A 12,302-nucleotide genomic window follows, 5' to 3' on the forward strand; every position below is an offset into this window, starting at 1 on the left:
AGAGGGATAGAGAGTTAGAAACATCGATGAGAGAGAAACATCGACCAGCTGCCTCCTGCACACTCCCCACTGGGGATGTGCCCACAACTAAGGTACATGCCCTTGACCGGAATCGAACCTGGGACCCTTGAGTCCGCAGGCCGATGCTCTATCCACTGAGCCAAACCAGTTAGGGCAGGAACTCTTATTTTTATATTGGCATTCAACAGAAATAGTTGAAAAATAATGGACCCACATCATGAAGATAGTGAAGGCTCTCTAATAAAAATCTTATAATTGTTACAAAAGTGCTACATGCTCATTGTAAAAACACACAAACAAACAAAGCCAAACAATGTTGAAAAGGAGAAAGGAGACCATTCAAATCATCCCAAATTCAACCCAGTGATGGATCATACCAATTAGATACCTCTCTGTGCATTTATGTAGGCATATATAAAAAGCAGGTATCATTTATACCCATTTTACCCATTTATCCATTTGTATCATTTATATACATGTTTTGATGACTAGAGAAGATGGGTGCAGGTTTTTCCAGATAGTAATACTGGAACCTGGCTTCCTCTCTACAAGTCTGGCGCCCCCTGCCTGGAGGGCCAGAACTGCAGTGCTCCTCTCTGAGCGAATGACCTCAGCTGCCATCCTGGGAAATCCCTCCTCCTTTCTCTGCTGCACCCACAGAGCCCTCGCTGCTGCTGTTCAAATGCCAGTGTTGAGTGCCACTGGGGAATTGCAGTAATGCCTTTTTGCTGCAGGGCCTGCCCTGTGGACTTGCTGCCTGCTGTCCCTGCAGCCCTGTTCATTGCCTCACGGTGTGGTCTCTTGTTGATTTACCAGAGCTTTGTGGTTCTGTTCTTGTTTAGTTCTTCCCATAAGGTCATTTATGTTCCTGACTCTGGGCTCCATAAAACATCTCCATATTTTCATCATGAATTTCCTTCTTTGATGTCACCAGAATATGGTGGCATCTGCCTATAGGTGCTGTTTCTGAAAGCAAAGGGAGCTAGGGCTTGATTAAATTCGTAGAGCTTATTGCATGACTGTTTTGAGTTCCAGTTGGCAGAGTTTGATCTGAGACTTGCTTTCATGACAGCATAGGATTCTGGAGTGAGGTTATCGTGACAGAGACCTGCGTAGCCCTCACATACTTCAGCAATGGAAAGCAACAGAGAACTGCCAAGAAGTATGAATTGGATAGGACAGTTAGTAACTGTTGATACCACCCCCCCCCCCCCCCAGATTATTGACTCTTCTATTCATCATGCCACCAATCACTTTACTGAATTATCTTACTAATTTTGAAAGATTTTATTAGTTATTTCTATTATTTTTTTCTACATACAAAGTTAAATCTTCTGCAAGTAAAAATTTAATTTTTCTCTTTATAATGCTCTCATTTTTATTTTATATTTTATTCTCTAGAGTCTAGACCTTCTGAAGTGATGCTGAAGGATGATGTTATTTGCAGCTCATTTCATTTTGTTCTCAATAACATAGTCAATATAACAGATACAAAAATAAAAAATAAAAATTAATAGTCAATGAAAAATTTACAAAAATGCACTGTGACCATTTACTATTCTTGTGTCTTTGGCCAATTTCTTTAACCCCTCTGAATTTTAATACCTCATCTGCAAAATGGATTCTGATAACAATTGCTACCTGCTAGGATTATGTGAGGGTTCCATGGAATGCTTTGTTTAAAGTGCTCAGCCCAGCGCCTGGCACCTGGCTCAGTACATGATTAGTAGGTGCAGAATTTGTGATATAGGTTCCCGTTGGGAAAGGAGGGAGTAATCAGTTCTACCTGCCCGGAGCACAGTGGTGGGGAGACAGTGAAAAAGGTTCACATTTCCCGGCAGGAATGAGGTTGGCGAGGAAATTTCAGAGCGAGAGAATGCTGTGGGTAAAATGTGAGTACAGGACTGTGAGGCAATGTTAGTGTAAGGGACTGCAAAAACTCTGACATGTCTAGAGCAGAGTGTAGATGATATGGAATGTGGATAGAGGTGCAGCTGGAGATAAAGCCAGGGTGAGAATATGGCAGGTGTTTGGTGCTATATTAAAGAATTTGGAGTTTCTGAAGGTTTTTATTCAAGGGAGTCATTTGATCAGGTTTTACTGTTGGAGACATCTTGGTGAGACCAAGGGAAGACCCGTTAAGAGTTCTAAGGTCTGGGAAGTAGTTGGGACTTGGAATCAGAAGCCAAAGTGGGAGACGAATTAGGGGAGAGGGAGAGAGAAAAAGGGAGGATGACTCAGTGTTGCTGTGTTAGTTTCCTGTGGTTGTTGTAATAAATTATCACAAATTTGTTGGCTTAAAACAACAGAACCTAGTCTCTCACTATGCTGGAGGCCAGAAGTCTGTAATCTGTGTCACTTGGCAGAAACCACGGTGTCGGTAGGGCCATTCCCCCTCTGGAAGCTCTAGTGGAGAATTCATCCATTCCTTGCCTTTTATAGCTTCTGGTGGCTGCTGGCATACCTTGGCTTGTGGCCTCATCACTTCAGTCTTCAGGGCAGAGACCTGAAATCTCATTCTGCTCTGTTCACACTGTCTTCTCCTCTGTTTGTGTCAAAGCTCCCTTTGTCTTTTTAAAAGGATATATATCATTGCATTTAGGGCCCACTCAGATAATCCTGGGTAATCTAATTTCTCAGGTCTGGATCCGCTATTTAATCACATCTGCAAAGACTCCTCCTCCTCCAAATAAGGTCATATTTATAGGTTTGAGGGATTAGAACCTGATATGTTTGGGGTCTCGGGGCATTATTCTGCCGTCCTCAGTTGCCATTTCACTGAGCTAGGAATAGAGGGGCTACAACGTGGAGGAAAAGATAGTAAGGTTAGTTTTGTATGCGTGTTTCAGGTTTTTAAGGAGACCCATATTCTGTTCTCAGTCTCTTTTTATCCTGCCCAGTTTTGTTAACATAAATGTTGTGTTGCTCCAGCTGAAATCAGGGACTGGTTCGGTACCTTTTTTTAATCTAAAAATAATGAAACCAATGGGTTCTATTTATTTTAGCTCAGGCAAACCAGAACTCTGACATGTCAGATTTTGCAAAATACCTGGGTTTCCTTGGAAGCAATTTTCAAGAATATCAATCATAGGTGAAGACCGCAAGAAAATCATAAATATTTTATCTATTAATTATCTTCCCCTCAAATTTTCTTAGGATCTAAACCAAATTCAACCCACGCCAAGGTTGAAACTGCTATTTTTATCACTGACCTTTTTAGCTCACTAGTACTAATTAAGAAATACTTTAAATATCCTATTTCAGCAAAATCTGAGAATATCTTAGTTTATTTCATCCTCAGTTTTTTGTGGGGTAATATGTGTTATGTCTGGTAAAGTTCTATTTGCATGTTCAGGCTATGAGAGGAAGCTATTGAACTGACTTTTTAGTTTATTTGTACAATTTCACATCTGAAAGTCTATTATTTTCTTGAAAGCCAGATAATCTTGTTAAGTACTTTCCAATGACCCCATCCTTCAGAATTACTTGGTATCTGAGATTCTAGCTGACTTTGACTTAGCAGTAAGCTTCAGTTTCAAAATACTTCTTCTTTTTTTTTTTTTTTTTCATTTCTAAGGCTTGATTTTTTTGCCTGTACACAATCTGTTTCCTCTTGTCATACAAATTGTAGTTTCAGGAAAAATATTTTTTCCTTAAATTTGTATGCTAAGTTTCCAGAGATAATGTTTATTTAATGAATAAGATCAAGAATAAATAAATGAGGGGATTAAGTTTTGCATTCAAATCACTTCCACATTTGATCATTTTCCTTTCAGTTGGTTAAAAAAAAGTTTTGATTTCATTGTTTTTATTTAAAAAAACACACACATCCCTGAAAATCATTTTGTGTGTATGTGTATTTAAAGATGCCTACCCCTCCCCTTCCCCCAAGAACTCCCAAATTCCAATCCATGAAACAATATAATGCCCAAAGTAAGGGCCCTGGGCAGGCTGGCTCAGTGACACAGGTCTTGTTTCCAATCCCAGGAAAGCAGCCACTCTCAGGTATTCTCAGTTAATGGGTTACTTATTAGGGCAAAGGCTCTAAATGCCACCTCCCTAATCATACACGTCACTATATCTCACGTGTAAAAGGCTGATGCTTTTGCTTGGATACTGAAACCCGTTCATTCATTCAGGAGGTGCTTGTTGAGCCCTTCTTGCTCATGTGCAAGCCTGTGCTAGGTTCCACGGTTGCCAAGTGAGACTTGGTCAACACCTTGCCGGTAGCCAGTCAGTGGTCCTGAGACTACACTGAATAACATGTAAACACAGGCCCCCTAATCATTTCCTACATTTTGATTTAACCCAGAATCATTTTGCTTATAGATACAGAACAATTTTCAGGGGAAATTGTATGATGCAGAGGTGTGGTTCTCTGTTCACACGGGGGGAGTTTATGCTGGACGATGTTTGTAAAGTGATTAAGCATATTTTGACTATTTATAGGCTATGTTTTTGCTCCTGTGGAATATTAAATAGAACAATTTTTGTTTGGCTCTATTTATATCCCATGTCTTTTTTCTTATTAAAAGAATAAATAGAACTATTCCACCCAGGTGCAGCCGTAGGCCCTTTCCATGTTGTCTCAGCTTGCTTTCTGGAACTCACGTCATACCTTCAATTTGGGGACTTATTCCCTAAAACAAGTATAGTGTAGGTTTTGTTAAATTAGCACTTTGAAAGGTCACAAGTAATAGGGTTGCCTTTCATCTGAAATTATTCAGTTTAAAAGTATATTTTCTTTTTCAAATTGCATCTGTTAGCATAATGATATTTGCTTTCTCTTTAAAGCATTTTTAAAAACTTCTATATTTGCCACATTATCAAAGAATGATATTTATTAGGTGATGTCATTTGCTAAGTAGGGAGGAGTTAGCAGCAGCCCTGCAACGTTAGTTTAACTGACAAATCACGTTTACCTTAATAGACCATGTTGTTATGCTCATTTTATGTAAGAATGAGACATTTTAATTTTCTACCAATAAAGCCTTGTTATCTATAAATATAGAAGAAAAGGATACTTGAGCTAGGTCCCTGTTTAAATTATTTTAATCATATAGACATACCTATAAAATGTGTGATCTTGGTATATTTTTGAAAATGGTTGGAATAAGAGTTAACTATTATACCTATTTTTTTTTTAAAGTTGTAGCTGAATCAATGTGCGTTTGTTTTTAGGTTATTGTTCCTTCTTCCCATAATAAACTGTTTTCGTATATACCATCTGATATTGCTATTTAAATATTTCTGTGAGTTTGTCTTCCTAGTAAAATCTATGCTTCTTGAAATAAGGGACCTTGTCTTTAATATTAATGGTGTCTTCGGAAGTGCTCAGTTAGATCTTAGGCCTAGACTCTTAGCTTGAAAATCACTTGCAAAATTGCACTGAACTTTAAAGAGAACGGCTAGCTTCCAGGTAGAGGAAGACAACCTGAGATATCATTTCAAGAGCTAACTGGCTGCTCAGTGTGGGTCTTGGAATGCCAATTGAGAATAAAAATAGAATTGTCAAGACAACTATAATATTCATTGTTGGCCACTTAGCACAGCTCTGTGCTAATAACTGTATGAGAAACTATTTTAAAATTGAGAGGTGATTTGAGCATAAAACCAGAGCAGGAAGGGTAATTGGATGCGCTAGCTGACTGTTGTGCTCAGGGAGGATGCCTGGTGCATTGGTCTCTGTCATAAGGGACTGATACCTGTGAGCATTGATAGGAAAGGTGGGAACTCGGGGAAGCCTTTCTATTGGATGGTCCTAGAGAGATGTTACTAAATTCTTGCTTCTCTACTCTTATTCCAGGCTTCATACAAAACACGCCGTGTCCATTAACCGCGTATTTCTTCATGCAGGTTAGAGTTGAATTGATGGAGCCTTAGCTAGTTCAGTTGAACTTGTTTAAGTCCACAGTCCAGGCATTTTAATTGGCATTTGAGGGTAAGTGGTTACTAGAACAACCCAGGCAATTCACAGATCATAGTTTTCCAACTCATACACGGTAAATTTCTTCAGGTGAATTTTCTAACTTATACGCTGTATTATTTTCATAATTTCTTTTCGGGAAGTTGTTCTCTTCTTTGTTTGGGCTGTATTTAGATTTACAGCCTAGAAAGACACAGTCACGATTTTTCACCTAGTGAAGTTTGACATGTTATAAAATTATAGGCATAAAGCTATAGGCATCCTAGCTCAAGCAGATGACACCCCACTGGAGGGAAGGAGTAGTCTCCCTATATAAAAGCTGATAGGGAGTGTGTATGTGTGTGTGTGTGTGTATGTATGTGCGCGCGTGCGACTGCTATTTTTTTAAAGTGCCTCAAATGGAAAACAACAATATTTTTCTATTGAAAACAGTTATGTTTGGCCACCCTAGTTCTTTCTCTTCATTCTGTAGGCAGCTTCTCTCTTCAGATCAGTCCATGAACTAGAATGTATTTTATTTTACACTCTAGTAGCTCATATTTTTGAGGCCTGCTGCATTTCTAACATTCACAGGAAAAGTAAGTTGTTTCTTCTGGACGTCTCCAGACTGTGTGGAATTTTGTAAAGAACAGGGCAATCAGATTCAGAAGGCGCTGGCTGCACTGGATTATCCCGTCCGGGGCTGTGTGCTCTTATTCATTTACTCAGTGTCTCTGAGCCTCTGCATACTTTGTTTTCTGATGAAACGGCCTTTGCAACAATACCTATCTCATTTTACTTAGTGTGAGTGTGCTTTGTTGCTAATAGAATTTGGGAAGGTAAAAATCTTGTATTTCTTTTATAAATCCAACCTGGATGACATATTTTGACAATCACTGGCATTTTGCAGTAAATATATATTATTTAAGAATACTTGCCTTTCCCAAACTTTTCAAATTGTATATGTTTGGGTAAGTAGTCTTTGGAAATTAAATATAGTCAGAGATCCTATTACATTCATATGACTAAAGAATAGATCAAATTTATCATCAGTCAACAATGGGATATTTATTTATTTATTTATTTTTTAAAATATATTTTATTGATTTTTTTACAGAGAGGAAAGGAGAGGGATAGAGAGTTAGAAACATCGGTCAGCTGCTTCCTGCACACCCCCTACCGGGGATGTGCCCGCAACCAAGGTACATGCCCTTGACTGGAATCGAACCTGGGACCCTTCAGTCCGCAGGCCGGCACTCTATCCACCGAGCCAAACCAGCCCGTGCAACAATGTGATATTTAAATTGTACATTTCAGGGACTACGTGATGAAGAGTTTTATTTTTCTTCATATAAAAGATCTAAGATTTTTTGTTTCTTTGTTTTTGACTTTACCATTATGTTTTATGGATCATAATGACTGGAAGAAACAACGTGACCAGTAAAGTCTCTGATTAAGACTATTTATCTTTTTGTTGCTAGAAACCCATTATTTTGCATTTGTGGTTAAAATCAAATTATTTTCTTTTAAATAAGCGTATAAGATGGTTTTTGAGTCCCAACCACTCTGCAATGTTTTCCTCTGTCATTGCTCCTTGATATTTATGAACTATGAGAGAAAGTTGAATTACATTTTCTTAGGACACTTAATTAGCAAAACCTGGAAACACAGGAAGGGCTGGAGAATTTCTCCATAAGTGGAGAACTGCTTTTTGTAAATATATCACAGTAATTTCTCAAATGGAAATGTTTTAATTTACTATTTACCAACTATTTCTGAGTCCTGGTGTCTGCTTTTAGGGGACAGAAATATTATTTTAATTTGATTTCTGATTAGTGATTTTTGAATCTGATTTAATTCCAAATATAGATATGGCAGATATTTTCTCTTCTTTCTAGGAATAGAAACAACTAAAAGGGTATCAGATTGATATGAAAACAGGAGGCCTTTCAAATACCAAGGGCAGACAGATAAATGCACACAAGTAATAGTCCTTGTGGAGGAATAAGACAGCTTAAACATGGGATTCTTATAAGTATTAAGTATAGAAATATACTTTATTAATTATAAATTATTACTAATTAATGAAGGATGAGTATGGAGTACAAATTTAACTTCTGCAACCTTCAAGTCATCATTTTGGACAGCCAAGTTTTTTAGACAAGGTTATAGCTTCAAATGATGACTTTTTAGAAAAAAATAGTTTTAGATATTTTTTTCTAATAATTATCTGCCTTACTAATCAGAGCATAGTGAACTTAACTGTTTTTATATTCCTCAGCATTATTATGAGCATAAAGGGCTGCATCACTACTCATTGAATTTAAGAGGATATTCCAATACCAGAGAAAGCCAGATAGCGACATTTTCTGAACACCCATTTTTCTTGTAGAGGTGGAAATATTTGTAAAAAAAGAATAAGTAGGTTCTAGTAATGGCCTTGCCTACCTTTTTAACTTTTACTGGGAAGAATCTTCAAGCAAGATCTGTGCGTACCCATCTTAAATTTCCAAACCATAGTAGCGACATACGCTCATCAGGCTTGATGTCACGCACAGCAGTAGATGGTGCTTCACTGTTGCCTTCTAATGGCAGGGACTAATGTGATCACATGCTCTGAATCCCAAACACTTTTGCATTAGTAACAACTCACGGTTCAATTCAGGAAACATTTTTGAGTATCTATGTACTCATTAATGAAGGACTAAAAGGAAACCTAAAAGTTAATTCTCTCAAAGGATTTTAATCTTAGACTGTGGCAAGTCTTGTTATCAGCTAACTGCAGTGTAAGGCTGAACAAATAAACCCCTCTGGCTTCCCAAAGTCCAGTGATGTCTTTTGAATAAATACAGGCAGGTCTGTGGCGAGTTTTTATTTGGTTGTGTGTGTGTACTATATATACATATGCAATATATTACATGCAATATATATATATATATGTATATATATATATATGCATTAGATGTATATGTATATATTTATATAAATATTTTGGCCTTATATTCATCTAACATTTTCTGTTTTATTCAACAGAAATCTTCTTGACAGAGACACATTTTCTAAATCTGATCCAAGTAAGTATCTGTTTACTTGCTTTTGATATTCTATTTATTTTACTTTCTGATTTTGCAACAATTGTATGGAACTCATAATTTTTGTTTAAATATTTGTTTTAAAGCCTGGAAAGAAAGAAAGAGGATGGACTCAAGCCCTGTGTGCTCATCTCCTTGGGCAGTACTCTACCTAAAGAGGGAGTTGCTCAGCTTTTTGAGAGTAGGATGGAAGTGCAGATGACTCCAATGCAGGACAGTTCTCCTTTGAATTACAGTCTCATGCTATGGCCATGTGGCAGAAATCATATTTGAAAAACAATCATAAGTGTTTAAGTGTTTTAGTCACAGAGGAATACTCTTCCTTTTTTTTTGTAAATGAAAGCAGTGTCTGAGGCATATATAACTACATGAAATATATAACATCTTGTATGAGCTAAATTTTTTGATTCCTAAATAGAGATTTTGAAAATCAGAGATAATTTGTAAAATAAAAAAAGATAGTTTGAATTAGAAAACAGCCAAATTAATGTATAAATCAGTTAGTACAAATTGTGTACTATTTAGAATTTGATATCTAACTGCTCTCCATCTCCACAAATGTATGAAAAAATGTGGGTTAATTATAAGGGGAAGGTTTTGTCAGATGTTAGAATTCTTGAGGTCCTCATTGGGAAATGGTATTATAATTTGCGGGTATTAAGTTTTCTATAGCTCATTTGATAAGTAAGTGGGACTTTTTTTGTAATTCCTTAATCTTTACCCTAAGCCCTTAATCTCCCATTTGCATCTTCTCTTTATGGTTGACAGGATTTCCTACCTGTTTACAAATGTGGTATACCTTGGAGATGCACCTTGGAGGGTTCAGTTTCAGACCACCACAATAAAACGAGTATCTCTATAAAGAGTCACACAGATTTTTTTGTATCCCATTGCATATAAAAAGTTATGTTAACACAATAATGTAGTCTGTTAAGTGTGCAATAGCATTATGTCTAAAAATATACACAACTTATCTAAAAAATAATATACTAACAAATGCTAGCCATTATTTGAGCTTTCAGTAAGTAGTAAATTTTTGGCTGGTGGAGGGTCTTGCCTTGAAGTTGATGGCTGCTGACTGATTGGAGTGGTGGTTGCTCAAGGTTGGGATGGCTGTGGGAATTTCTTAAAATAAGACAACAAAGAAGTCTGGTGCATCAGTTGACTCTTCATGAGCAATTTCTCTGTAGGATGCAGTACTATTTGATAGCATTTACCCATACTAGAACTTCTTTAAAAATTGAAGTCAATCCTTTCAAGCCCTGATGCTGCTTTATCAATAAGTTTATGTAATATTCTAAATCCTGTGTTGCCATTTCACCAGACTTCACTGTATCTTAAGTAGGGGTAGATTCCATCTCAAGAAACCACTTTCTTTTTTTTTTTTTTTTAATATTTTAATAATTTTTATTTCTTAAAGTATTACAAAGAGTATTACATATGTCTCCTTTTTTCCCTCCCTTGACATTCCCCCGGCCCGTACCCCCCGCCCCCCCTGCCCCGTGTCTTGTGTCCATTGGTTAATCTTATATGCATGCATATAAGTCCTTCAGTTGGTCTCTTAATCCCCCCCCAACCCTCCCCAGGCTTCCCACTGTAGTTTAACATTCTGTTCAATGTTGCTCTGCTTCTGTATCTACCCCTGTTCATCAGTCCATACTGGTCCCCTTTATTTGTCCCAACTTCACTGGAGTAATCTCAACCTCACCAGGGCCGTCTGAGCCTCACCAGGGCCGTTTCAACCTCACCGGGGCCGTCCCTACCTCATGGGGGCCGTTTCAACCTCACCGGGGTCATCCCTACCTCACGGGGGCCGTTTCAACCTGACCGGGGTTGTCCCTACCACACCGGGGCCGTTTCGACCTGACCGGGGTTGTCCCTACCAGACTGGGGTCGTCCCTACCTCACGGGGGCCGTTTCAACCTCACCGGGGTTGTCCCTACCACACCGGGGCCGTTTCAACTTGACCGGGGTTGTCCCTACCACACCGGGGCCGTTTCGACCTGACCGGGGCCGTCCCTACCTCACGGGGGCCGTTTCAACCTCACCGGGGTCGTCCCTACCACACTGGGGCCGTTTCAACCTGACCGGGGTTGTCCCTACCACACCGGGGCTGTTTCAACCTGTCCGGGGTTGTCCCTACCACACCGGGGCCGTCAAGAAACCACTTTCTTTGCTCATTCATGAGAAGCAACTCCTCAACTGAAGGAACTCCTCATCTGTTAAAGTTTTATGATGCAATCACAGCAATTCAGCCACATCTTCAGACTCTACTTCTAATGCTAGCCCTCTGGCTGTTTCCACCCCATCTGCAGTTACTTCCTCCACTGAAGTCACGTTCCTCAAAGTCATCCGTGAGGATTGGAGTCAACTTCTTCCAAACTCCTGTTAATGTTGATATTTTGCCCTTACCCCATGAATCAAAGAAGTTCTTAATGGCATCTGGACGGTGAATCCTTTTCTGGATGGTTTTCCATTTGTTTCACCCAGATACAACAGAGAAATCGCTCTCTATGGCAGCTATAGCCTTATGAACTATATTTCTTAAATAATAAGACCTGAAAGTTGAAATTACCCCTTGATGTGTGGGCTGAAGAATGGCTGTTGTGTTAGCAGGCATGAAAACAACCACCACCTCATCGTATATCTCCAGCAAAGCTCTTGGATGACCACGTGTAGTGTGGATGAGCAGTAATATTTTGAAAGGAATCTTTTCTTGTCTGAGCAGTAGGTCTCAACAGTGGGCTTAAAATACTCAGTAAATCATGTTGTAACCAGATGTGCTGTCATCTAGGTTTTGTTGTAGACTTAGCATAATTCCTAAGGGCCCTAGGATTTTCCGAATGGTAAATGAGCATTGGCTTGAACTTTAAATCACCCGCTGCTTTAGCCCCCTAACAAGAGAATTAGCCTGTCTTTTGAAGCCTTGAAGCCAGGCGTTCATTTTCTTTCCTGAAACCTCATGAATCAAGCTCTGTTAGCTTCAGACTTTTCTTCTGCAGCTTCCTCACCTCCCTCAGCCTTCAGAGAACTGAAGCGAGTTAGGGCCTTGCTCTGGATTAGGCTTTGTCTTAAGGGAATGCTGTGGTTGATTTGATCTGTCCAGACCACTAGAACTTTCTCCATGTCAGCAATAAGGCTGTTTTGCTCTCTTATCATTTGTGTGTTCACTGGAATAGCACTTTTAATTTCCTTCAATAACTTTTCCTTTTGCATTTACATCTTGGCTAACTGGCAGAAGAGGCTTAGGGCCTGTCTTGAGGAAGGTCTTTTGACAGACCTTC

The 12,302-nt window shown here is 38.8% G+C and overlaps 1 protein-coding gene across 2 annotated transcripts in view; it reads left to right on the forward strand.

Annotated features, from left to right (window-relative positions):
• The window catches only part of CPNE8 (copine 8), a 199,647-nt gene that overhangs the window by 19,084 nt on the left and 168,261 nt on the right, over positions 1-12,302 (forward strand). For both annotated transcript variants that reach the window (XM_070410448.1, XM_070410447.1), the window contains exon 2: positions 8,960-9,000. In XM_070410448.1, coding sequence (XP_070266549.1) covers positions 8,960-9,000 — 41 coding nt within the window. The remainder of the gene's footprint in view (positions 1-8,959; positions 9,001-12,302) is intronic.

This window comes from Myotis yumanensis, unplaced genomic scaffold (assembly GCF_028538775.1).
Source record: "Myotis yumanensis isolate MYYU_CA2020_CCGP unplaced genomic scaffold, mMyoYum1.0.hap1 SCAF_3, whole genome shotgun sequence".
Classification (NCBI taxonomy): domain Eukaryota; kingdom Metazoa; phylum Chordata; class Mammalia; order Chiroptera; family Vespertilionidae; genus Myotis; species Myotis yumanensis.